This window comes from Euprymna scolopes, chromosome 7, assembly GCF_053919585.1.
Source record: "Euprymna scolopes isolate OS-2025 chromosome 7, ASM5391958v1, whole genome shotgun sequence".
Classification (NCBI taxonomy): Eukaryota; Metazoa; Mollusca; class Cephalopoda; order Sepiida; family Sepiolidae; genus Euprymna; species Euprymna scolopes.
Genome location: NC_136488.1, coordinates 74,421,817 through 74,449,379, shown reverse-complemented (window position 1 = coordinate 74,449,379; position 27,563 = coordinate 74,421,817). Strand labels below are relative to the sequence as shown.

General features: G+C 34.6%; 1 protein-coding gene across 4 annotated transcripts in view; it reads right to left on the bottom strand.

The window, feature by feature from the left end:
- LOC145279784 (phosphatidylinositol 4-kinase beta-like) overlaps positions 1-27,563 on the bottom strand; it is a 285,155-nt gene that overhangs the window by 10,342 nt on the left and 247,250 nt on the right. For all 4 annotated transcript variants that reach the window (XM_080131111.1, XM_080131109.1, XM_080131112.1 and 1 more), the window contains 5 exons: positions 20,133-20,290; positions 18,520-18,610; positions 11,881-12,020; positions 10,467-10,700; positions 6,001-6,153 (listed from right to left, as the gene is read on the bottom strand). In XM_080131111.1, coding sequence (XP_079987237.1) covers positions 6,001-6,153; positions 10,467-10,700; positions 11,881-12,020; positions 18,520-18,610; positions 20,133-20,290 — 776 coding nt within the window. The remainder of the gene's footprint in view (positions 1-6,000; positions 6,154-10,466; positions 10,701-11,880; positions 12,021-18,519; positions 18,611-20,132; positions 20,291-27,563) is intronic.

Here is a 27,563-nt window from a genome sequence, read left to right as displayed (position 1 = left end):
CCTTTCTTTTTTTGCACCCTTTCACTATCTTTTCTAGAACCTTGCATAGAGAATAGAAAGTTGATCTTGGATTTACTTTTGGCAGCCTAGTATTAATAATTCTTGTTTCTCTTATTTTGTCCTTCAGTGCTCACATTCCATGAACAATGTTTCTGACAAAGGAGGAAGAACTGCCATTTTCCAAGTCAAAATCTATCCAACAGTTATTCTTGGTTAGTTTTTGACCTTGAAGTACCTGTTTACAATGCCTTCCCATGGGACAGAGTTAGACACCAGGGTCGTTTTTTAACGTGGAGAAAAGGTACAAAAATAAAAAATTACCTCAGTCGTGAAGGACTGCACCTCCACCAAAAGAGAAGAAACGGAAGTGCAGCATCTTAACAGATACTACACTTAGACCTTGGCCAAAAGGCCAAGTAGAGTGACTTTGTGGCTTGTCTGCAGTAATTTCCATTTAAAAAAAAGAAAGGAAATACTTGTTAACCTTCAAAATGCTATGATCTTTAAATATGGTATATTTACTCTTAAATATATGGGGAATCTATTCAATTTGTGTGGAAATACACTAAAAAGATGATAGTTTTGATAAGGTGCACAGCCTATTCTCAAATGTTTGGAAGAAGAAATGTAATTAATGCTTGAGTTTTTACCCATCTTAATGTTTGTTATTAATATTGAATGAAGTTCTTCAGATGCGAAAATGTTTATCATGTAATTATTTCTATTGTTATCCTTATGCAGAGTTTTTTTTTTGTTGTTTTTTTTTTTTTTTTTAGAGGCGACAAACTTTAAATTGAAAACTATTTTTTTAATTGCAGATTTCACAACTATCGGTTATTTTGACTTGGTTTGGTAATTCATAAGACGATCAATTTACCAAAAGAAATATTTGATGAATAATTTCACAAAACAGACCTGTCAACTGACCACCTCATTTGTGCAGTTTAATCCCATTAGATTATTGTCTTTGGGATATGTAATGTCCCATGTCTATATTGATAAAGCAAACAATAGATAATATGGAAGATAACATTTAACATGTTACTGCCAAAATACAAAATTAAATGCATAGAGTTATGAGAATTGGACTCTAGATAACGCCATATATGTGCAAGCCATAGGGAGGGGGGAGCATAAATTATAACTACCAAAAATTCATCTTTGGAATAAGCGACATATTTGTATTGTGATTTATTTTACAATAAAGTTCGCTGCCTCTAAAAATAAAAAAAATAAAAAAATAGCACTATTTAGAATCTTTTAGAAAAATATGCCCAGTTTGAAAAATGAAATTTTAATTTAACATCCGTTAAAGCGTGAAAAAAAAAAAAAAATGCTAACCCTTCCTATACATTTTAATGATAAAAAATACATGTTAAATTGTTCCGAGATTGAGTTAGATTTGGGAAAAGTTCCATTTGAATTCTTCTAATCTGCCGTCATTTGTAAGTCATTGAACAAGCTATAAATTTCTTTAGCTCTCACTGTATAGATTCCAACACTCACTAATGGTTTGTAATGTTTGTGTTAACATTTAAATAAAAAGTGACTCTTCAGCATAGCCATCTAATTTGGTGTCTATCCACACTAGAAACACATAAGTAAATTATATGTAAAAATAACAAGCTCTTTAATTTCTGCATTATTCTCATGGATAATATAGAAATAAAGAGACTTATTATTTTTAGTTATGCAAGAAGAATGTTTTAACAGATATGCCATGATTTATGGGTTTTAGAATGAAATCAGAGTGGAATAAATAATTATTTTGATCCATATTAGATACAAGTTAGCAAAAGCAAGTTTGAGAAATAATACTGACGTATATAAAACAAGGAATTTCTTTTCAAATCTACTTGTTGGTACTCATTTACTTTGCTGAGTTATTCAAAATTAAAATGCCCCAACATTGCATTTTTTTAATGTTGAACTTCAATTATGTTATGCCAAGCTCTAGTTTCTGTTGCACAGACGCAATGTTGCATCTCTTTATCTGTTATACAATTACTTCCATCAAATGTGTTCCCATGAACTTGTTGCACTTGCGCCCATTAAACTAATTACCCAGAGTTCTTATTTATTCCTGATTGGTGCAAAACCACATGTTAAATATGCAGATATTTTCTCAAATGTAAAAAAACACTTTTAAGGGAGGATCTAAAGATTTTAGTTTTAGTGCAAGATTTAAAATAAATACTTATTATTTTATCATTACTACCAGTAGTGGAAGATTTTGCTTTAAACAAAATAAAATAAAAAAAAAAGACAATTAAAAGAATTGCTTTTTGGCATCGGAAAATAGGCACAATTCTTTTTCCAATTCGACCAAAAGTTTTAATTTTTTTGATTCGAGATTAATTGTCTCAGCACTACTCTGTGTGTGTGTATATAAATATACAGAGTGTTCCAAAAGTCTTGGGCACATTTCAAGTCTTCATATCTGCTTAATTTGCCCAAGACTTTTGGAACACCCTGTATATATGAATAATAAAATGACTGCAGAAAGACCAAAGTAGTATAGGTTTGCCACAACAGATGCCTCATACAAATTCTATACATCTAGGCCAATAGCCACAATCTTATATAGCTATTGAACACCATTTTACACACATTTAGTCGTGATACTGTAATACTACATTTCATCCTATGAGCAACATCTATAGAGGAAGGAGTTCCTATTTTTCTCTCTAAATCTTTAAAACTACCACTACTACCAGTTGTCACTGGAACAAATTCTACACTTTCCACAGATTCTGTTATTACACCGACCGTAACTGGCTCAAGAATACATAGACCTAACATACTCTTTCCAATTTCCTATTCATAAATAACAAAGGCTCCCTTTCCAAAGTCTGTCCATTCATCGATTTAATTATGATAAAACTATGCTTTCATACAAAAAGAAAATTGTTTTATCTAAAATATTGCACTTCACAATTTACAAATCTCAAATTGTTATGTATCCACAAGTATTGAGAACATAAACAGTCTTTTTTTCTTTTTGTTTCTTTTCCATTTAAACAAACTGAGCCACAGCAATGCGTGGCCAGATACAGCTAGTGTATATATATATATATATATACACTAGCTGTATCTGAAAAAATTTATCTGTGAAAACTTTCCATTAGAAAAGCTTAACAAACAATCATAGCAGCAGTCCAAAAAACATGTGTCCAAACCCAATGCAAACCAACAAGGTGACCAGCAACAATAATCGTTACAGATTCTCATAGTGACTTTCCCTCCACCTACTCAACACAAGCTGCTTTTATACAGCCCAGGTGCCCCTCATTTGCATATGTGTGGTGCGACTTTGAAAAGCAACATGTTATAAAAACTACAGGCACCATCTTTGATTCTTTTCCTTTCTCAACCCGCTGTGCACATGCGGGGATGTTTAAGTAGTAAGCTTTCTGTTTTCCACACAGTCTCTCTCTCTGACTTTAGACAACAGTTACCAAATAGAAGAACTTATCTGTGAAAACTTAAGAGCAGACAGAAAAATGTAACAACCAGAAAAATGTAACAACCAGAAAAATGGTATTTTTAATCCTAATTTGTTGATTTTTTTTTTTTTTTTTTTTTTTACATGGTAGTCACCACTTATCAATGCCTGGAGGCCACTCGGGGAAAAGGGTTATTGTGTGTACAGTAATCAATGGGATAATATCGTAGTAATTGTTAGTAATGGAGATTTGATAAAGTGTCTTCCTTAAGAGGGGCGGTTTATCAGGAATTTGTTTATGTTGGACTTGAAGACATCCAAGTTGTAATCAGATGGGAAACAGGCAGACAGAGTTCCACAGGTGTGCACTTCTAAGAAAGAAGTTTTGTTCATGGAATCTACGTTTTGATTTAGGCACAGATAAAGAGTGGGGAAAATTATTGACAGTGTTTTCAGCTAGACAGGTGTTTTTTGTGAAAGATTGGCAAGGGGGGACGAGAGATTGGAGCTCAGACGAGCACTTGCCATGGAAATAACGATAAAACGAAGACAGGCTCGCAACGTCTCTTCTGTGGAAGAGAGGTTGCATGGAAGAGAAAAAGGCATCCTCCACTAAGCTACGAAGTCTATTTTGTACTCTGTCAAGGCAGAATAGGCTGTTTTTAGCAGCTCCTGCCCAGATGTGGCAGCAGTACTCCATCCTTGGACGTACTTGGCTTTTATAAAGAAAGAGAACTGCATCAGCAGTGAGATATCTTCTGGAGTGGTAGAAGGATCCCACCATTTTTCCAGCGACCTTGGCAACGGATTTGATGTACATGTTCCATTTCAGATCAGGAGTAAAGGTCAATCCCAGAAGCTTGTCAAAACATGGAGCCTCCCCAAGACGAGAGCCATCCATTTCAATTGATGCTAGATGAGGATCAGAGCGTTGATGATGTAAAGATAGAAGCTTGGTTTTAGATGCATTAAAAGTAACCAGCCACCTCTTCCCCCACTGTACTATTCGCTCAAGATCAGAGGAGAGAGAATCAGAGAGAACTTTATCATTTTCAGCCTTTGAAGTGTTGCCATAGATAGTAGTGTCATCAGCATAGATGTTGACAAATGATTTAAGTATGTGTTTGGGAGATCATTGATGTAGATCAGGAAGAGAATTGGGCCCAGGATGAACCCCTGAGGGACTCCAGCATTAATACTGTGCGCCTCTGATTTCTGCCCATCAACCACTACTCTTATGAACCTATCAGAGAGAAATGATTTAATAACTGAGAAGACATTTCCAATTATACTATAGCTGGAAATCTTGTGAAGTAGACCTTTATGCCATACCTTATCAAAGGCCTTTGATATGTCAAGAGCAATTGCCCTAGAAAGGAAGCGTTTGTTGAGAGATTCACTAATCCTATGAGATATAACCATTAGCAAATCTGCTGTAGATCTAGCAGAACGGAAACCATATTGCATGTCACTAAGAAGGTTATTTCTGCTGAGGTGGTTGACTACTTCTTTATTTAATATGGATTCCAGCAACTTACTCATGACACACAGAAGACTTATTCGTCTGTACTGAGAGGGAGATGACATCACCTGATTTCTTAAATACAGGGCATACTGATGAGGTTTTCCAGGGTGTTGGGAAGCACTTCTTAAGACAACGCTTAAACAGTTTTGTAAGTATGGGGGCAAGTTCTGGTTGAAGCTTTTTCAACACTATAATTGGAATGCCGTCAGGGCCAGTTGCTTTACTGAAATCAAGGTTCTTAATTAGCTTGGCGACCTAACGCACAGATATTTGTATGTTGCATAGTGTGTTGTCTGTTATAGGAGGAAATATGGGGAGTTGATGGCCTTCGTCGCATAGGGTAGAATTAGCTACAAAGTTCTTGGCAAATAGTTTGGCCTTGTCTGATGCTGATGAGATGACCCCAGGTCCATTGATGATGGTTGGGATAGAACGCATGCTTCTGTTCAGGATCTTGTTTGCTATTTGCCAAAACTGGTGGGAACCAAGCCGCTGCTCAGCTACTTTGGATTTAACGGACTGAACATATAGCTCTCTTGCATTTTTTATTACTCTTTTACAGTGGTTGCTGGCAGTCCTGAAAGCAGCTTTAGTCTCAGTACATCTATTATGTTGGTAGCTATGGAAAAAGTGATTTCTGTGTGCGATGGCAGCAGCACATTCTGGGGAGAACCATGGCTGGTTGTAAGGTTTTTGTCGGAATTTTTTGGATAGTATTAATCGGTCTATGCCTACAATTAACCATTCGGTCAGGTCTGATACTATAGAGGACACATCCTTTTTAAACATGGAATGCAGAGGTAGATCAGATATAAATGTACGGAAGCTATCCCAGTCAGCCATTCCTGAAGATAAACTTGCTCAGCAGTTTGTAAATATATTGACTAAAAAGCTAAAATACTAAACTGAATCTTTTACTTTTGACGAGGTTGAAAGAAAGCACACCGATAGAAACAAAACACAAACTGTAGAGAAAGGTAAATTTTAAAGGATGACATTGACGTACTGAACTGTCATGAAATTCACTCACCTCAAATTTTCCTTTAGGTGCAGCAATGTTCTCCGAAAGACGCCTGCGAATGTCCCCAGCAGCTATGTACACAGGATCTTTGCTATCGGCACTTGTTGAACTCTCAGTCGAGAATTGAGAGATAGTGTCACTGGATTTGCTCCGGTTGGGAAACTTAAATAAAAAAACAGTTTTGTTTTTAATTAAAATAAAATCACTTCAATAATATAAAAAAAATGTTCAGAAAAACAAAAGCCTTAGATTTTTGGCTTAAAATCTTTTTTTTTTTTTTTTTTTTTTTTTTAAAAAAAAACAACTTTGTCATAGTTTGGTATCACTGGTCTTCTTTTACTGAAAACAAGCTTTCCATACTTATTGCCAATCTGTATTAAACAAAACAGACATAGTATATTTATATCATCATTAGGTTAAGATCTTTTTCCCCATACAGATAGATTTTAAGAATAGACTTCAAAACTAACCTATCTCTGGTCAGATCTTTATCTCTTTTTCTTTCAAATCTATCCTTATCACTTCCTCCCATGTTTGGCCTTCCCCAACAAACTGACGCTGCTAGCTTAACTGTTCTATTGGGTTGACAAGAAAATTCTTGCGGGATTTTTAATTTTGATTTCAAATGATGTATTTTAAAATAAGTTTTTGTTATAATACTTTACTTTATATATCATTTAAAGAGTGTTTTTGGCTCTATCTAATCATTTTCAAACAATTATGTTTTCTTTTCAGAATGTTTAATACAAGACAGAAAAAAAGCAAATTCGCACAATTTTCTTATTTACATTCAAGCTAGGCCAGAAAGCTGCTGAAACATCTTGCAATATCAACAAAGTGCTTGGCCAAGGAACAACTACTGAACACACAGCACAATGGTGGCTAAGAAATTTTGTGGTGGCAACAAGAGTCTTCAAGATGATGACTGTAGTGGTCGACCATCCGATGTTGACAATGATCAATTAAGAGCCTTAGTTGAAGCCAATCCATGCACAACTGTTCAAGAACTTGTTTCTGCATTAGATGTAACTTATATGACGATTTCCAACCACTTGAGAGATTGGAAAGACAAAAAAAATTTGATAAATGAGTGCCTCAGGAATTGAACGTCAACAAAAAAAAAAAAAACGCTGTTATGAAGGGTCATCTTTCCTTCTTTTACGCAACAAGAACAACCCGTTTCTCAACCATGTTATGACTTGCAGTGAAAAGTGGGCTCTTTACAATAACTAGAGACGCTCATCTCAGTCATTAGACACCGATGGAGATAGTACTTTTAAAAAGGTTTCTTGGGGAAATATGATGGATGGTTGATGGTTTGTTACAAGTAATAGGTCATTTATGTCAGGTTTTAAGCCCCGACAATTCCATTGGATGATTTTTGGGGTTATGGTTTGATTTTATGTATTTATTTTCAACTTTTGTTAGTCGGTGTCTGATCTTTGATCTTTCGTGTCCATTTCCTCAAATCTGTTTTGGAGCAAGTTCCTTGGTCTGGAAGTTGAGCGTGGTCTGTTTATTTTGGTTTTAACTTCTTTGTTGGTTGGTGGTTCATTTCCATTTCCTTCATGGGTGCTTTTTGGTGTCTGTTTTTTTTTTTTTCAGTGAGAGGTTATTTCTATAGATGCTGTAGCACTTGGGGGTTTTATGGGTCGTTTGAGTTGCATTTTGTTCAGTTTTGTAATCTTTATTTTAAATGCTGATTAGGTTTATAGTTCTTTGGATTTTTATTCTTTGAACTCTTCTATTTGCTCCCTTATTTCATCAAGAAATTTCATAATATTTTCAGGTTTGATGGATTTGCTTTTGTTGTTTGATTATTTAGTCTGGCGGTATGCTGTATGATTTTTTTTATTTTTGTTATTTCAGAGTATCTTGTATTTTCAGCTAGTTTACGAGCTTCTTGAAAGGTTATATTTTTGGTATATTTTATTTTAGTAATTTATTTTTCTTTCTTCCATTTATCGCATTCTTTTGAGTTTGCACTATGGCCTTTTTGTCAGTACATTTTGGCTCTTTTTAGCAATCTGTATGGGTACCCTTTTCTCTACACCTCATGCATACTGGAAGGCATGTGCACTGGTTTCGATCATGTCTGTACCTTTGGCAGCTACAGCATCTGAGTGGATTTGGTATGATTCGGTGTTTATTTTTTCACATCCTATTTTGATGTTACTTGGGATTTGATGGGTGTTAAAAGTCAAGATGTAGGAGTTTGTATCGATAGTTTCACCAATTCTTTTAATTTGGATTCTTTTTACATTGATAACATTTCGGTTTCTCAAGTTAGTTTTGATTTCTTCCAAGGAGCACAGGGCTAATTCTAAACTTCTGAACACTCCTTTACTGGTATTCAGCATTTTGTGGCGGTAGATTTTTACTTTTTGATAAGAAATCTACACGTGAAGATTTCTATTATATTTTTCGCTTTCTACTTCCACTAGTAGTGTGCCGTTATTTAGTTTCTTAGCCATTTTAGGTTTGATGTTTGAAAATATTTTCTCTATTTTGAAGGGAGAAACTTTTGTTATCGATTCTCCTTCGGTTGCTTCTTTAATTATAAAATAAAGATTTTGATTTAGATTTGTTTTGGGAAATCTGAACTAGATTTATCTGAAACTTCAGTGGTTTCTTTTTTGAGGCTTTTTATTTGACATTTACATATTTTGGATTTTATATTTCTACTGCTCCCTATCTGCCTTGGCATCCTGTGTGTTGGGGGGGGGGCATTCGACCCAATGCAACAAGGATACAAGAGAAGTATACTTATCCTGCTGATGGACTAAAGCACCAGTGTTTCCTTCGTCTTTTCTAATGGCCTCATTTCTAGAAAAGATGTTCATTTTCCAACCATGTTTTATCCATTCTTCAGCAAGTTGATTGACTCTCCAGCCACCACTTACTAGATCAGTTTATTGTCTAATGTGGGGAGCATGAGTGTATTTTCTTGTGTTTGTCTGATTTAGTACTAGTCATGACCAATTGATGGATTGGATCGAGCGTATCCACTACCCGCCTTAACCCAAGTAAGGGTCAAAATAGCGTGTTGCATCTCATGTACTAAACATGATCTGCTCAACCACCAAGATCCCATCAGACATTACGGATTGCCACTAACAGTCAACAGGTGGCCCCATTGATGGACTTTTACCCTCTGCAGGGGGAGCAGGCGGTGTATTCTAATGCCCGACTGACAGGGCGATGCATCCAATCAGAATGTATTTTACAGTTTATGATGATGATGTTGAAATGCCAACAACCCTTATCCTTTCAAAGAATGTATTAACTGGTAGAATGGCCTCCTGGGACCAAAAAAAAATTTTTTTGTTTTTATTATTTGCAAATAAAATAAAAAATTCAATTTGTAAATTAGGTACAAGGTCATGAGAAGTGTGGAGATTAGATGCTTTTGTACAAAGTTTGTTTTTTTTTCCTTTTTTTTCACCACTATTTTTTCATTACTATCACTTCCGCAATTATCATAAAACGACATTTATACTAAAGACTACCTTATTTCATGAAAAAATTATGAAGAGTGTGAAGAAACAAACAAAAGTCAAATCAGAAGCAGATCCTCCCAACACTTCTTAATAGACTGCCTAGTGTTTTCCAATATTAACGTTTAAACAAAGAGCGGACAAGTAAAAGCAGGACTATAAATTAACAATATACATATTTTGTATTTAGGAATATAACTAGTTAAAATAATTTTATTCAAAACATTCCCTCAGAAATGATTATAATTATCATCTATAATTCCTTTGTATCTACTTTCCTCTATTATATCATACAAGCTTTATTTCTTTTTATATTTAGGCATGTGTACAAAGTGCAATAATGTATGGAAGTGAAACCTGACCAGTGAGGGCAGAGGACATGCGTTGCATAAAGAGAAATTGTATGAGAATGATATGTTGAATGCATAATACAAGTCTTAAAGACAAGCTTAGATCTGATGACCTTTGAGGAAAAATAAATCTGGACAGATTAGAAAAATGTGTGCAGAACAGGAGACTTTAATGGTATGGTCACATTGAAAAAAATGGATGAAAGTTCTTGGATAAATAGATGTAGAACAGTTGAGGTAACAGGATTAGTTTGCAGAGAAATGCTTAACATGATAAGGGTGGGTTTTAGAGAAAAAAGGATTAATAAAGACTTGGCCAGAGATGAGTTAGTTTAAAAGTCAATTTCGAAAAGCTGTCCAACACCTGTCATTATGTTATGAACAACAAAATGATAATTCTGTTTTATTTTTAAGTAATATAACTTTGAGAATAACAGAAAAGTATCAAAGAGACTTACAATTCGTTGTTAGTTTCAAAGGTTTATGAAGAGATTTTTTTTTAAATCTGGAATAAAAAATTGGAGCCTAGGATTTTCCAAGAGCTGATAAACAATTATTCTTTGACTTTTCTAATTCAGATGACAAAATCTGAATATAAAGAAATATTTATGAAAGATTTTATACGAACCATGACTTGCAAGATTTCATCATCATCTTGTGACCAGCAATCAGCATCATCAAAGTCTGCATTGCTGTAAATAGCTAACTCCGGCCGGGGAGAGGTGTTGCTTCGGCTGTAATAGTGAGTCAAGTCTTCTTCTGAGCGGGTGAAACGCAGCGTGTTTTCCAAGATTTTACTGGGTACCTGACTCGTGACGGGATTTTCACATTCAAGCACTTCTACATACATCAAGTATGGTGCCTGGAAAAGAAAAGCATTTGGTGGGATAAGAAATTTAGAATAAATATTATCCATGCATCCAAATATAAAGAAAATGGAAATAATTGTCCAAAAGATGCCAGAGAAATATAAACAGCATTCTATCTTGAGTGACAATGGAAACCATCTGCAAGCATACCTACATGAAAAGTGAATAATGAAGTGTTGCACAATCTCTAACTGCACTTCTGACCCAGTTTGCCCAAGTAGTGAAGCAAGTAGAAATACAAGATCAAAAGCAATGTTAAATTAATGGTGAAGAAGTGATGCCATTTCAGAGTTTTCCTTCTCCCATAATAGTTGCTCTACCAAGGCTAAAAAGAGTCTACCATACTATTTCACTCATAGTTAAGAGGTGGATTCCTATATTATCCAAGAGTATTAAAAAAATTACTTAACAGCCACTTCTAAATTTACAATATTCACAAATGGTTACCTATCTAAGCACTGTTCCAGCTTTATGTTGCTCACTTTTTGTGATCTGAGAAAAACGTTTTTTTTTTTTAATATGATATAACTAATTTTAAGTGACATCAAAATAAAGCAACATTTATTTTGAAAGTTAGAAATGGCTGGTATGAAAAAGTTTCATTGTTGTGTCAGTGAAATAAATCAAAATGTAAATCTTGATCAACTGGTGCTAGAAAAAGTTTATTCTCTTCCTTAGTTTTTTTTAGTTTTTTTTTTTTATTTCAGTTTTATAGCATGTTCATTTATTCATACCAAGCTGCTAAAAGTCTCCAGCAAATGAATACCATAATTTTTACAGATATAGCAATCATACTTATTCAAAATTCATAAATTAATCAAATTCACCAAACTGGATTTGAACTGTTAACGGATGCCATAGTTTATATCTGTAACTACCAGCATCCCTAATCCTAAAAACCCTTTCTGTATTTCTTTTAAGACTGAAATGGTTAAGTTCAGCTCTTTTTTTTCATTGCCAAAAAACAATTAAAATTTTTATGTTTAGTTATTCAAATTAAGATAAATATTAAAACAATTAGAACTGAAATTAACTTTCAAATTGAAATCGTTTAACAAGTTCAAATTGATTGATATTGAGAGGCCTTTTTAATTCTTAAATCCAGATTTCACGAGAGCAAAAAGGAAAACTGCATCCAAGGGGAAAGCCTTCAGAATGAAAGGAGAATCTCACCTTTTCCTTGGAATTGAGTACAACAGCCTGTGTGTGAGGTACCCGTACAATATGGTGGTTGGCTTTCTCAGCTGTCGGCAGCCAAACTCGAGCTGGCAGATTCAAATTCAGCATTGCCAACTCTGCTATCAACCTGGAGGCTAAAGAGAGAGAAAGACAACATTCAATTTATGAATTGACGATAATGGTCATCCCAACAAAGAAGCAATCATTGAAATTAGTCATTCAAATTTGTCTCAGATCTACTAATGAAAAAAAAAAAAAAAAACAACTCAATTTCAATCCGTTATATCACAGTGCAGTAATCAATACAAAGGTAACCTTTTTGTTGTCCTCAATTATGGTCAGACTACCGCCTATATTTATAAATATCTGTATTTGTTCATTGCAAGTATTCTCACTTTCACTTTCTTTTCCTTTATGAAAATGTATGCAAATTTCTAACAACCTTAAACTATGGTCATTTCTAAATAAAAAGTCACTGTATTCAGCTACAATCTACAAATATATTACCAGAGAAATGAACAATTTTGGGATATCAGCAGAAATTTTGTTGTTTCAGTTAATGGCAGTGACAATCAATTTGCAGTTATCATGATAAAGCAATAACAACAAATAGTTTTTCCTTTGGTCTGCGTTTCTTATTATTTAAGAAATATTTTAATAACTACTTCTTTTTTTAATTCACTCGCATTAAAATTTACATACGATACTACCCAGCATACTGGCATCTAAAGTTATTTAACTACTGTGCAATCAAGACAATTTTTTATACTCGAAACTATTACCTAAATGTCAAAAAGGAATTTCCAGTGGGTGTAAATGTTCCGAGATTGTTGTAACATTTGTTGAAACTCTTTTCATCTACCTTTTCTTTAAAAATATATCTGCATAACCAATCTCAAATTGAATGAAACAAATATTTCCTGCAAAGATGGGATGTCATTTTGTATTTTTTTTCATTTGAAGATATTTTATTGCTAAAATATATTTCAGAAATTTTATTATCTTATTCTAATAGAATAACAATCATTAAATGTGTATGCTGTAAAGTGGGCTTAAGTCTCCAGAGTTCAAGACTAGCACTGTATTTATAACACCAGATGATGACTGGTGTTCCACTTTTTTCTGACCCATCTTATCGGTCTTCCCCATTCTCTACCTGCTGCCCCCCCCCCACCTTATGACTGCAATATCTGTGTTTTGTGGTCACTTGTCAGGAAAGTTTTGTGTAGTTGTGAGTTGGTCCTTGCATTTGTGGGGATAATGGTCTTGGTGGTTGTGTTACTCTGTGTTGTGGGATCGGACTCGTTGGTTTGTGCATGATCGGGTCTTGGTTATTCACCTCCATATCTGTGTTACTCAAAAAACACTGGTCTTCCTCCTCATCCACTGCTAAGTATTTTTAATTGGTGTCATGTTTAATCACTTGTTGAATGTGTTGTTGACCTCTGGTTTTGGACACACTTTTCGTAAGTGTCCTATAATTCCACAATTATGTCATCTGAATTCCCTCACCAGATAGTTCTTCCATCCTTTTAGTCTGTTCAGATGTGATGTCCTACACCCATCACATGGTTTATTTTGAGGGGTTTTGGGTACCTCCCCCTCCCAAAATGATTTCTTCTTGAACTTTATCAAACCAAACATTGAATGCTCATTTAGACTGCTTTGCAAATGAGGAGTGGACATATCCATTGTCTCTAGACTAACCAGTCTGTGAAATTTCTATTCCACTGTTAATATATTGGCTTCGGCCAACAGCTTGCACTGGTATTCTGTATTTATAAGTTCAGCTACAAATTGGCCAGCTACCATGTCCTCTGAATAGTTTATAGTCTTTCAACAGCTCTCATTCGGACACAGAACAGTAAAATGGCACAACCTTGCTTGGCTAAAAACTGTGGGACTCCTCTTCATGCCGTCTCATATTTTGGAATCTATGTTCATGCACCTCTTGATGTAAACCTTTGACCACAATGAGTCATATGCCGTAGGAGCTGCTCTTTCATGTCTATATTGAAAGCTTCAGTCCCTACTAGATCAATCAAAAGTCTGTTTACTTCTTTCGAGCAAGCCATTCTTAACTCATTGTATATTTCTATGGGGTTGGTTAAACCACACATTTGTTTGTACCAGGTTCATGTGTCAAGGAATAATGGCCAGTCTCCATCGGCGTAACCATGTTTGATCATAGATCTGTCTGTTTTTTTAATGTGGTGCCATTATTATGCAGTTTGCAAGCCAGGATTAAAAAGAAAAAAACAAACAAAAAAAAAAAGGTTTGTACTATTCAGAAAATACCAATTGATTTTTTTTTTTCTTTTAAAAGATTGATTTAGGTTGCTATTTTGATAGTGTTTTATACCAAATTTTACACAATTGATATTGACTTTTTTTTTTTTACAAGGGTGTCACCACTTATCAAGGCCCAGAGGCCACTTGAGGATAAGGGTTAATAGGTATACATTAGTCATTGTGATTTTAGCATAGTAAACAGTGGGAATTTTGTAACTTGGATTACTTAGGGGGACGATTCAATTAGAACTTGTTCACATTGGACTTCTTTTCTTTTTTTTCATAGGTATCAACTCATTATCAAGGCCAAGAGGCCACTCAAGGATAAGGGTTAAAGAGTGTACAGTAGAAATTGGACAATATAATAATCATTAGTAATGAAAATTTGTTAAATTTGATAACTTATATGGAACGGCTCATCAAGAACTTATTTACGTTAGACTTGAAGTCAGCCGGAAAGCAGGAAAACGGAAGACAATTCCACAGACGTGCAGTTCTAATAAAAAAGCTTTGTTCATGGAATCTACGTTTAGGTTTAGGCACAGATAAAGAGTGGGGGGAATTATTGATAGTGTTTACAGCTAGACGAGTGTTTCTTGTGAAAGTTTTGCGAGGGGGGACCATAGATTGAAGCTCAGTCGAACACTTTCCATGAAAATAACGATACATCAGAGACAAACTCGCAACATCTCTTCTGTGGGATAGAGGTTGCAAGGAAGAGAAAAGAACATCTCCTACGAGGCTACAAAGTCTATTTTGAACTCTATCAAGGCAGGACAAGTCCTTTCTAGCAGCTCCTGCCCAGATGTGGCAACAGTATTCCATCCTTGGACGTACCTGGCTCTTATATAGATAGAGAATTGCATCAGCAGTGAGATATCTACTGGATCGATAGAAAGATCCCACCATTTTTCCAGCGGCCTTGGCAACAGATTTGATGTACGTGTTCCATTTAAGATCAGGAGTAATGGTCAAGCCCAGAAGCTTGTCAAAACTTGAGGCCTCCTGAAGACGAGAGCCATTCATTTCAATTGATGCCAGATGTGGATCAGAATGTTGATGATGTAAAGAGAGAAGCTTGGTTTTAGATGCATTAAAAGTAACCAGTCACTCCTTTCCCCATTGTACTACATGCTCAAGATCAGAGGAGAGAGAATTGGAGAGAACTTGGTCGTTTACTGTCTTAGATGTGCTACCATAAATGGTAGTGTCGTCAGCATAAATGTCTACAAATGATTTAAGGATGTGATTTGGAAGATCATTCATGTAGATCAGAAAAGAGTTGGGCCCAGGATGGACCCCTGAGGGACACCGGCATTAATACTGTGGGCTTCTGATTTTTGCCCCTCAACTACTACTCTTATGAACCTATCAGAAAGAAATGATTTAATAATTGAGAAGACATTTCCAGCTATACCATAGCTAGAGATCTTATGAAGTAAACCTTTATGCCATACCCTATCAAAGGCCTTAGATATGTCAAGAGCAATTGCCCTAGAAAGGTTGCCTCCGTCGAGAGATTTGCTAATCCTATGAGATATAACTGTAAGCACATCTGCTGTAGATCTAGCAGAATGGAAACCATATTGAGTGTCACTAAGAAGGTTATTTTTGTTGAGATGGTTGATTACTTCTGTATTTAACACAGATTCCAGCAACTTACTCATGACGCACAGGAGACTTATTGGCCTGTACTGAGAGGGGGATGAGCGATCACCTGAATTCTTAAATACAGGGCATACAGATGAAATTTTCCAGGGAGATGGGAAACTATTCTCCTTAAGACAACATTTAAACAGTTTTGTAAGTATGGGCGGTAGTTCAGGTTGAAGTTTTTTGAGTACAATAATTGGAATACCGTCCGGGCCAGTTTCTTTACTGGAATCAAGGTTTTTGATTAGCTTGGCAACATCACGTACAGATATACGTATATCACATAGTGTGTTTTCAGATACAGGAGGAAATATTGGGGGTTGGCGGCCTTGATCGCAAAAGGTAGAATTAGCTGCAAAATTCTTGACAAAGAGTTTGGCTTTGTCTGATGCTGACGAGATTACCTCAGGTTCATTGATGACAGTTGGAATGGAGCGCACACTTCTGTTCAGAATTCTGTTTGCTATTTGCCAAAACTGGTGGGAACCAAGCCGCTGCTCAGCTCAGCTACTTTGGACTTAACAGATTGAGCATACAAGCATCTTGCGCTCTTTATTAGTTTCTTACAATGGTTGCTGGCAGTCCTAAAAGCGGCTTTAGTTTCCATACATCTATTACGTTGGAAACAGTGGAAAAAGTGATTTCTGTGCGCAATGGCAGCAGCACATTCTGGAGAGAACCATGGCTGGCTGTTAGGTTTTTGCTGAAACTTTTTAGAGGGTATGAAACGATCAATACCTACAATTAACCATTCCGTCAGGTCTAATACTATAGAGGACACATCCTTTTTAAATATGGAATGCAGAGGTAGATCAGTTATAAATGTACGGAAGCTATCCCAGTCAGCCTTAGTGTATCGATATACTGTACGATGGAGAAGTACGTCTGGGGACTTATTACATTTCATTTTTATCTTAATTGATACAACAGAGTGGTCGGAAGATCCAAGAGGCAACAGAACAGAAACTGAACATAGTTCAGGGCAAGTTGTGAGAAAAAGGTTTAGTAGGCTCGCATACTGGCCGTCATTGTCAGGCACACGGGTGGGTTCCTGAACAATCTGAGTGAGGTCATAGGCAATGGAGAAATCATGATAGAAACTCCCCTCATCATCGGTCTTGTTTGAGTGGGTCAACCATTCGACGTTGTGAACATTGAAGTCTCCACATACGTGAATGTTAGCTGAAGGATAAGCAGATAGGACTTGGTCAATTTTCTCAGATATGCTTTTAAATATAGTAACTCCGCTGTTGTGGGGCGATAGAGAGTAAATAAAAATGCCGTAGTGTGAGCTAAAGCAACCCGGAAGCACATATAGGGTAAGTTAGGATTTTCCCTGGAGATGTCCCTACCACATGGAAAGCTATCTTTAATATAGGCACATATTCCATGCCCATGGCGATCTTGGGGGTCAGATTTAGAGGTTAAGTTAGAGTATCCTTTAATTGCAAACTCTTCTAGGGAAATAGCCTGTCCAATGCCAGTTTCACTTAAAAATAAAAGGTCTGGTTTAGTCTCCTGTAATTGGGCTTCAACCTCTGGAAGGTTAGAACGTAGACCCCTGATGTTGGAGAAGGAGACATGGTAGTAGGGGTCTACGTTGGAAGTTGGAGAACCGGGTTTAATCGTGTATTTTTTCTTGAAACTTGTCATGATGAAATTTTGAAATTTGTGGACTAGGTCGTCAGATTTACTTAGAGCAGGACAGAGAGGGGAAATTAAGAGAGAAAAAGAAACGAAGAATTTTTTTTTTATTTGTAGCTAATGATAAGCTAAAGCCGTAACAATTACCCACTAGTATGGCATCGAGAGGCCCCACCAGAAGCTACTGCATGGTCCAGATTCCATTCACCAAATGGCAATACAGCAGCCCCAGTACTTTGCACCTGCTGATAGGACAGCCCCTTTAGTGGTTAATCCAAGGTTCGGGTCCCTGACTATCAGGCGGATAACGTCAGCCCAGACAAAACGTTTACCTCCAGCACCCTTACTAGTGACATGGCTACAATGATAGACATAGAAACAGAAAATTTCCGCCATCTCAGCCAACTCTTTGCACAAAATACTGCCAACCTAGAAAACAGCTTTTTCTTCTCCCTTTGTCAGAAAAATCACTCATTAAAAAATGAGGACTGAGGGACAAATAAGAAGAAGCGAGAGTAACAGGACTCTTTAATAATTTTCTAATAATTCCTTTCAGAATACAATTTTGAAGTATTTGAGCTCTTAATAAAAACTGATTAAAAAAAAAATGTTTTTAAGTGTATGAAGTCAAACTCCATCATAATGCTTTTTAAACAGCAACCAACATTAAACCAAGCATGAGGAGATCGAGCTCACAAATACTCAGACATTACAAACACGGTTTTTAAAAATTCTGTGATCATGAGAGCCACAGATGAAGGTAAAGGATGATCATACACTCTTGATAATGAATACAAATCAGACAATCTTAAGGCACACTTTTCATAAACTTTATACAGAAGCTCATCTCACTTAAAGTAAACTCACCAAAAGTAAACTGGTAAGGGGTGGAAAAGCTCAATAAATGGATCCACATAAACTCAATGAATACACATTCCTGTAATTGGTTATTTTCTGAACAACTTAGTAGATTAGAAATCATTGTTTGAGAAAAAAAAAAAAAAAAGGAAATAATATTTTCACAATGGATAAAGAGTGACATACTACGTAATTCCTTCGTAGGGAGTTGTTGCAATTTCTGAGCAATATTCATCAAAGCCGTCACAAACTCCAACTGTGGCATCAAACGAGGTGCCTGAAAAGAGAAAAAGGCATGTGATGTGAATCAACAATCAATAGGAAACAAAAACAATCAGTTAATTATTAAAAAAAAAAAAAAAAAAAAAACAGCAAAAGACTACCTGACCTCTGGGCAACAATTAATCTAATTTTTGCCTTCTTTACAGAAAAATGGAAGAAACAATTTCCATTTCACATTTTAATAAGTTGAAGAAAAACAACAAAAACATGATTGTCATAGCGTTATTTGATATATGTCAATGTTGAGGAAATATGTGTATGAACTTAATCGCATTTTATTAATTAGGAAAAGAAACAAAGATTTTGATATTTAAAATTGAGAGATTTCAAGTATAAAAATGAAAATAAATTCACATTAAAAAAAAGAGATTTCAATAAGTATAAAAATAAAAATAAATGCACACTAAAAACTGGTTATATAATAAAATATATAAACAAAAAAAAGTAGAGCCAATTGGTCAAACAAAGCAATTATATATTTCTGTAATTTGAAATGATTTTTTTATCATTAAAGAGATAAAGGGAAAAATTACAAACTGTATAAGATTTGTAAAAAATGTGAATCTATTCTTTTTTTTTGTAATAAAGAAAGACGAGGGGAAGGAGTGGGAATTTTTTTTTTCTATGTAAAGGTCACTATCACCATAAAACAAATATATTTTAAATAAAACTCTAGTTTTAAAAATATGCTATGCACACCTATTTAATTATTCAAAGAAAAACTTTGTTTAACTTTGTTGCAGAGAATTCTTTATTTTTATCTTTTTTTATTTACATAATTGTTAATATCTTTGTCGTTGCAATTTACAAAGTTTTTTAGCCATTGTACTCTCAGATATTTTTTTTAAATTCCTATTGACTTAGTCTGTAATCTTTTGGGAATTTCAAACTGAATCCACTTGGGATAGCTTGCTTTCTTTTATACTTTGAGTATTAGTCAAATATTGTTATTTTTTGGTTTTTTTCGAAGTTAATTAAATAACAGATTCAGTTCAGAATTCCCAAAAAGTTATAACAAAAGAAGAATGAAGACAAAAAGGTGATAATGTTGATAATATTAGCAAGTATAATCAAAAGATATCTAACAAAATATTGAAGAAACTTTGCAATAAATCTTAAAATGGAGAGAAAAAAGCTTTGGATTAAATAGTAAAATAAAAAGAGTAAAAATGTCAGACTATTTTTACTACCTATTGAATTTATATTAACATTTTTAACATGCTTTTAAGGTAAGTAGCATATTGTAGGTATCATGTCTGGGTTGCTGGTAAAGCAAGTCTGAGGTTTTGAAACTAAACTTTCAACGAAGGTATTTCATGAATTACCTATAAAGTAAAATGCCCTTATCAAAGAACACAATGTAAACTTACATGGAATGAATATCTGCTTCCCATATTTGATTTGCTTATTTATCTGATTCACTCAAGAATTAACTTAGGTCTAAAGTAACAATTCTTGTTCAGAAATAGAGGATGAGGCAACTGCAGAACAAATCAAGAGGTGTTTAAACTACTTACCTCACAATGACAAACTGTCTCTCGGCCAGTCAGGTCATTCAACACTGCTTCAGAGCTCTTATGGCAGGTGCAGCCACTTTCGAATGCTCGGCCAGAGGTTAAATCTCCAGCCAACACTGGCATATTGGGCAAGGTTATAGAATGTCGAATACTTGAGCCTGAAAGAGGTAGAAGGGAACATCAATACAGAGAAAGAAAATGGTTCAACAATATAAAAGTATTCAGAAATATAGTAAAGAAATGTAATGACCACAAAAACTTGCATCTCTCTCTATATATAAAGTTAGGTATGTGTATATGTTTATATATTTGCATGTACGGAATTCATTCATTAATGAACCAACTGATCGTTATGAACTTTAGAAAAATAAATGCCAGACATAAAAGTGGTTAAAGTGAGCTTTATGTAGTTTAATTTATGCAAAGGGGTACGAGATCTTTCTGAAAATTCAGATACCTCCAAATTTTCTGAAATTTTTACAATAGGTATTAGACATAAATTATCAATTATTTCCCAAATGTCAGTTTCTTTGGGGGTACTTTAAAGAGATTTTAGAGACATGAGCACAGCTTTCCATTTGAAAATTCAAATAGTTCAGATATGCACTGAATTTTATTCATAGTCATTAAGCCAGATTTCCTAAGTTTTAATGTCTTCTTAAGACTCCTTAAACCTTGAATAAATGAAAATTATGTGATGGATTTTGATCAAAAGTGAAATAAAGATCTTAGACAAAGTTTAGTAGCATTATATCTGGATTGCAAAACTTTTCCATTTGGAGAGATTAATTTTATCTATTCTGATATAGTTGTTCTTTCAACATATATAATTAACAATTTGACTTATCTAAAAAAAAATGTTACTGCAGTTTCATGGTCATTCGTTCATCAGAAATGTTTATGATACTCCTAAATGATGTCATACATTTGAATACAAACATTCTAATTAATTTTTAAAATTTATCTTACTTTATTTCAGAATTTATGTTTATATGACCATTTCTGAAAAGTTGACATAAGTTGCCTGCCATTTCTCTTCCTACATATATCCCCCCCCCTCTCTCTGTTTCCTCTACCGATTTTTCATCTGCTTTCCTCACTAATTTTAACCTCATTCATTTGCATTGTTCTCTAAAAAAAACTTTTTTCTCTCTTGACAGAAGAAAGCACAAATTTTACCGAAAATGTCATAGGGAACATCAAATAGAATTTGCATCTATATTTAAAGATACAGGGGGGGGTGAAAAACTGAATCTGAAGATCTTGAATTGTTAAAAAATTGTTTTTATCAGCAAAACATTTTGGCTTCTCTAAGTATTAACAAACAGAGCATGAAGAGATGAAATGGGCATTTGATAACGCTTGAAACTGGCAGGTGCATCTACTTTAAACAAATCATCAAACATGTCTTTGTTGCTTTTAATAAGGCAGGGATTAGCTGAAATATCACTACAGTGAAAACTTTTCAATGTCTTTAGGTTTTTCACATTTTGGACAATGATACGAGGTAGTTTAAAGCAAGAAATTAAAATCCAAATTGAAAAGTTTAGTATGTAAATTAGTTGACAACCATGGAAAACCACTCAGAAAATATTTTCATGAATTCAAACAAACTTAATCTTTATAGTAAGAAGGGCTTCTACATAAGATTTCAATTATTTTATTTCATTGAAATAAGAGTCGGTTTTAAAAATGTGTCTTATTTTAAGATGGCAAGGTAAAAACTATATTCAATAAATACATATTTCAACAGTTGACAAAATAGGAATTTTAGATTTAAATTTAAAAGTTTTTAAACATTTACTTTGTTGTCATACAATTCTAAATGTTTTTTAACTACTAAATTTAAAAAACCCTTATTCAAAACATCTGGAAATTTTATCAGATGCCTGCTAGGTTGGCAAGCCAAGAGCTGGCTCAATACATTCTCACAAATAATGGCGATAGAGAGACACTCACAAAACCAGGTCAGTTCACAATGGTCTCTTATGTGGTGGATCATTAATAGATTCAGACAACTAATTTTATGAGTCGATTTTCATGCTTATCCATAATTCCACACACACACACCTAATATTATTATTATTATTATTATTATTGTATATAATGTGGCGATTATCACTTCTTTACAGAAAGCCATTTCTGAAAGATTGCAATGTCTGGTTGATGGCACAGAAATGTCTCAGCATCTCAGACATAGAAGATCACCAAATCCCATTTGTGCATAACTATATTCTACTCTTAACCGATGCTTGCATATTTGATCACTACCAGGGGATCTTATACACTCAGCCACTGGCATACAGGCTCCACCACATGAACTGCATGCATGATTGGACTGAAATGTGTCTGGGACATTGGACACTAACTGCTTCTGCAAGGAGGGTGTCAAGATAGAGTACTCTGTTCACTTTACCTCAAATTTTCCGTAGCCATCATAGATATTACGTTGGTTCAAAAATAATGTCGTTTTTTTTTATGTATGTATATATATCTCTGATAAAAAAAAAACCATTTTTGCACCAACCTAAAACAATTATGGAAAAAATGATTGCTCTGGAGCCATCTTGTCCTAGTCCTTCACATTCTGAAAACACTTAGAATGAATGTGGATATATATATATTACTAGACTACATGTGATCCATGGAATCAGTATTTGTTAAATATTTATGAAAATAAGAATAAATTCCAAATAATTTTTTTTTCCTGTATCTCTTCATAAATCAATATTCTGTTGAACATCAATATCTGAATAAATTTATCTTATGCGTCTGGCTCAGAAATTAGTGATTTCATGTGATGGTGAATACCTAAAAACGAATGACATCTTAAAGTGCTAGCTTTACAACTATCCTTCTCTCTCTCCTTTTAATTATCTTCCTCATTCTCCTCTCGTAACTACTCTTATCATTTGCCCTTAGTTATTGATCTTTTGTGATGTCATAAACTGTGCACGGTGACAATAAAAACAGTTTTTGTTTTGTTTTTTAAGTTACGATGCTCCACAAGAATAAAAATATTATACAGTTTCATGCTGTACCCACATCCTACCTCGACTCCCAAGAGATAATCGTGAGATGCTGCTTTTGTCCCAGAACAAACTAATAAAGAAACAACATATGACGATATTTACCGAACATGAAACCCAGTCTAACGTTGAAATATGTGAGAGGCATTGATGTTTTAAGGATTGTATAAGTTCTGTTATATATATTTTTAACTTATAATATTGGAACATTTTATAAAATGTTTAAATCAATACCATTTCATTTGTTTTTTTATAACTGGTCAGAAAGAGATTTCAAAATATTTTTAAATAATTATTTTTAAATGTTAAAAGTTAATAAAAAAAAATAGGTTGAAACTTAACATTTTATCTTTAAATGAAACAGTTCTTATTTAGTTTTCAAGTTATAAATGCATAAAGTATTCTGACAAAAACAAAAAACACATTAAAAACAACAAAAACAAAATACTGCAAGCAAAGTAGCCATCGGCTAAATTATGTTAGTAAATAATAAAAGCAATAGTGATGGATCGACTTTTTAAAAAACTAGGAGATTGTCAGTAGATTTTGAATAAATGAATTCAAGAAATTTAGCTGGGTTGGTGGTGGAGGAAGTGGATTTTTTTTTTAAATTCAATTATTATGCTTAAAACGGGAAATATATAAACCATAGCAAATGTGGTAAATAATATTCAAATCATAGATTAAAAATAACATACAAAGATTAAAATATAGTTTTATAAATATATTAATATGATTAAAAGTGTCAAATTCAGCTTCATTTTATAGTGAAGTAGCTGTCCCAATCTTGCATTGTTTGGCCATATTTGTACTGACATTATGCTTTCACAATATATTATTTTTAAATAAAATTACTTTTGAAGCTATTCTTTTTATTTAAAATATATAAGTAATTATATATTAAGGGCTGATGTTTCATTGTATTTTTTATTAACAGAAATTTGTGTAAACATTTTGAAGTCAGTATAACACGAACACCAGCTTTATTTTATAAACTATAAAGAAAATTTCCAGGTTTGCAGTATCCGATGAAAAAAAAAAAATTGAAATTTTAAGATGTCTCCAATTTTGTTCAATAGAGAAAACGAGAGAGAGACAGAGAGACAGAGAAAACGAGAGAGAGAGACAGAGAGACAGAGAAAACGAGAGAGAGAGACAGAGAGACAGAGAAAACGAGAGAGAGAGACAGAGAGACAGAGAAAACGAGAGAGAGACAGAGAGACAGAGAAAACGAGAGAGAGAGACAGAGAAAACGAGAGAGAGAAACAGAGAGACAGAGAAACCGAGAGAGAGAGACAGAGAAAACGAGAGAGAGAGACAGAGAAAACGAGAGAGAGGGACAGAGAAAACGAGAGAGAGGGACAGAGAAAGAAAACAAGAGAGAGGGACAGAGAAAGAAAACAAGAGAGAGAGAGAGAGAAAACAAGAGAGAGAGAGAGAGAAAACAAGAGAGAGAGAGAGAGAAAACAAGAGAGAGAGAGAGAGAAAACAAGAGAGAGGGAGAGAGAAAACGAGAGAGAGGGAGAGAGAGAAAACGAGAGAGAGGGAGAGAGAGAAAACGAGAGAGAGGGAGAGAGAGAAAACGAAAGAGAGGGAGAGAGAGAAAACGAGAGAGAGGGAGAGAGAGAAAACAAGAGAGAGAGAGAGAGAGAAAACAAGAGAGAGAGAGAGAGAAAACAAGAGAGAGAGAGAGAGAAAACAAGAGAGAGAGAGAGAGAAAACAAGAGAGAGAGAGAGAAAAGAGAGAGAGAGAGAGAAAACAAGAGAGAGAGAGAGAGAGAGAAAACAAGAGAGAGAGAGAGAGAGAAAACAAGAGAGAGAGAGAGAGAGAAAACAAGAGAGAGAGAGAGAGAGAGAAAACAAGAGAGAGAGAGAGAGAGAGAGAGAGAGAAAGAGAGAGAAAACAAGAGAGAGAGAGAGAGAGAGAAAACAAGAGAGAGAGAGAGAGAGAGAGAGAGAGAGAGAGAACACAAGAGAGAGAGAGAGAGAGAGAGAGAGAAAACAGGGGAGAGAGAGAGAGAGAAAACAAGGGAGAGAGAGAGAGAGAAAACAAGGGAGAGAGAGAGAGAGAAAACAAGGGAGAGAGAGAGAGAGAAAACAAGGGAGAGAGAGAGAGAGAAAACAAGGGAGAGAGAGAGAGAGAAAACAAGGGAGAGAGAGAGAGAGAAAACAAGAGAGAGAGAGAAAACAAGAGAGAGAGAGAAAACAAGAGAGAGAGAGAAAACAAGAGAGAGAGAGAAAACAAGAGAGAGAGAGAAAACAAGAGAGAGAGAGAAAACAAGAGAGAGAGAGAAAACAAGAGAGAGAGAGAAAACAAGAGAGAGAGAGAAAACAAGAGAGAGAGAGAAAACAAGAGAGAGAGAGAGAGAAAACAAGAGAGAGAGAGAGAGAAAACAAGAGAGAGAGAGAGAGAAAACAAGAGAGAGAGAGAGAGAAAACAAGAGAGAGAGAGAGAAAACAAGAGAGAGAGAGAGAAAACAAGAGAGAGAGAGAGAAAACAAGAGAGAGAGAGAGAAAACAAGAGAGAGAGAGAGAAAACAAGAGAGAGAGAGAAAACAAGAGAGAGAGAGAGAAAACAAGAGAGAGAGAGAGAAAACAAGAGAGAGAGAGAGAAAACAAGAGAGAGAGAGAGAAAACAAGAGAGAGAGAGAGAGAAAACAAGAGAGAGAGAGAGAGAAAACAAGAGAGAGAGAGAGAGAAAACAAGAGAGAGAGAGAAAACAAGAGAGAGAGAGAAAACAAGAGAGAGAGAGAGAAAACAAGAGAGAGAGAGAAAACAAGAGAGAGAGAGAAAACAAGAGAGAGAGAGAAAACAAGAGAGAGAGAGAAAATAAGAGAGAGAGAGAAAATAAGAGAGAGAGAGAAAACAAGAGAGAGAGAGAAAACAAGAGAGAGAGAGAAAACAAGAGAGAGAGAGAAAACAAGAGAGAGAGAGAGAAAATAAGAGAGAGAGAGAAAATAAGAGAGAGAGAGAAAATAAGAGAGAGAGAGAGAAAATAAGAGAGAGAGAGAAAATAAGAGAGAGAGAGAGAAAATAAGAGAGAGAGAGAAAATAAGAGAGAGAGAGAAAATAAGAGAGAGAGAGAGAAAATAAGAGAGAGAGAGAGAAAATAAGAGAGAGAAAATAAGAGAGAGAAAATAAGAGAGAGAAAATAAGAGAGAGAACATAAGAGAGAGAGAACATAAGAGAGAGAACATAAGAGAGAGAGAACATAAGAGAGAGAGAACATAAGAGAGAGAGAACATAAGAGAGAGAGAACATAAGAGAGAGAGAACATAAGAGAGAGAGAACATAAGAGAGAGAGAACATAAGAGAGAGAGAACATAAGAGAGAGAGAACATAAGAGAGAGAGAAAATAAGAGAGAGAGAACATAAGAGAGAGAGAACATAAGAGAGAGAGAACATAAGAGAGAGAGAAAATAAGAGAGAGAGAAAATAAGAGAGAGAGAAAATAAGAGAGAGAGAAAATAAGAGAGAGAAAATAAGAGAGAGAAAATAAGAGAGAGAAAATAAGAGAGAGAGAAAATAAGAGAAAGAGAAAATAAGAGAGAGAGAAAACAAGAGAGAGAGAAAACAAGAGAGAGAGAAAATAAGAGAAAGAGAGAGAAAATAAGAGAAAGAGAGAGAGAGAAAATAAGAGAAAGAGAGAGAGAAAATAAGAGAAAGAGAGAGAGAGAAAATAAGAGAAAGAGAGAGAGAAAATAAGAGAAAGAGAGAGAGAGAAAATAAGAGAAAGAGAGAGAGAGAAAATAAGAGAAAGAGAGAGAGAGAAAATAAGAGAAAGAGAGAGAGAGAAAATAAGAGAAAGAGAGAGAGAGAAAATAAGAGAAAGAGAGAGAGAGAAAATAAGAGAAAGAGAGAGAGAGAAAATAAGAGAAAGAGAGAGAGGGAAAATAAGAGAAAGAGAGAGAGAGAAAATAAGAGAAAGAGAGAGAGAGAAAATAAGAGAAAGAGAGAGAGAGAAAATAAGAGAAAGAGAGAGAGAGAAAATAAGAGAAAGAGAGAGAGAGAAAATAAGAGAAAGAGAGAGAGAGAATATAAGAGAAAGAGAGAGAGAGAATATAAGAGAAAGAGAGAGAGAGAATATAAGAGAAAGAGAGAGAGAGAATATAAGAGAAAGAGAGAGAGAGAATATAAGAGAAAGAGAGAGAGAGAATATAAGAGAAAGAGAGAGAGAGAATATAAGAGAAAGAGAGAGAGAGAATATAAGAGAAAGAGAGAGAGAGAATATAAGAGAAAGAGAGAGAATATAAGAGAAAGAGAGAGAATATAAGAGAAAGAGAGAGAATATAAGAGAAAGAGAGAGAATATAAGAGAAAGAGAGAGAATATAAGAGAAAGAGAGAGAATATAAGAGAAAGAGAGAGAATATAAGAGAAAGAGAGAGAATATAAGAGAAAGAG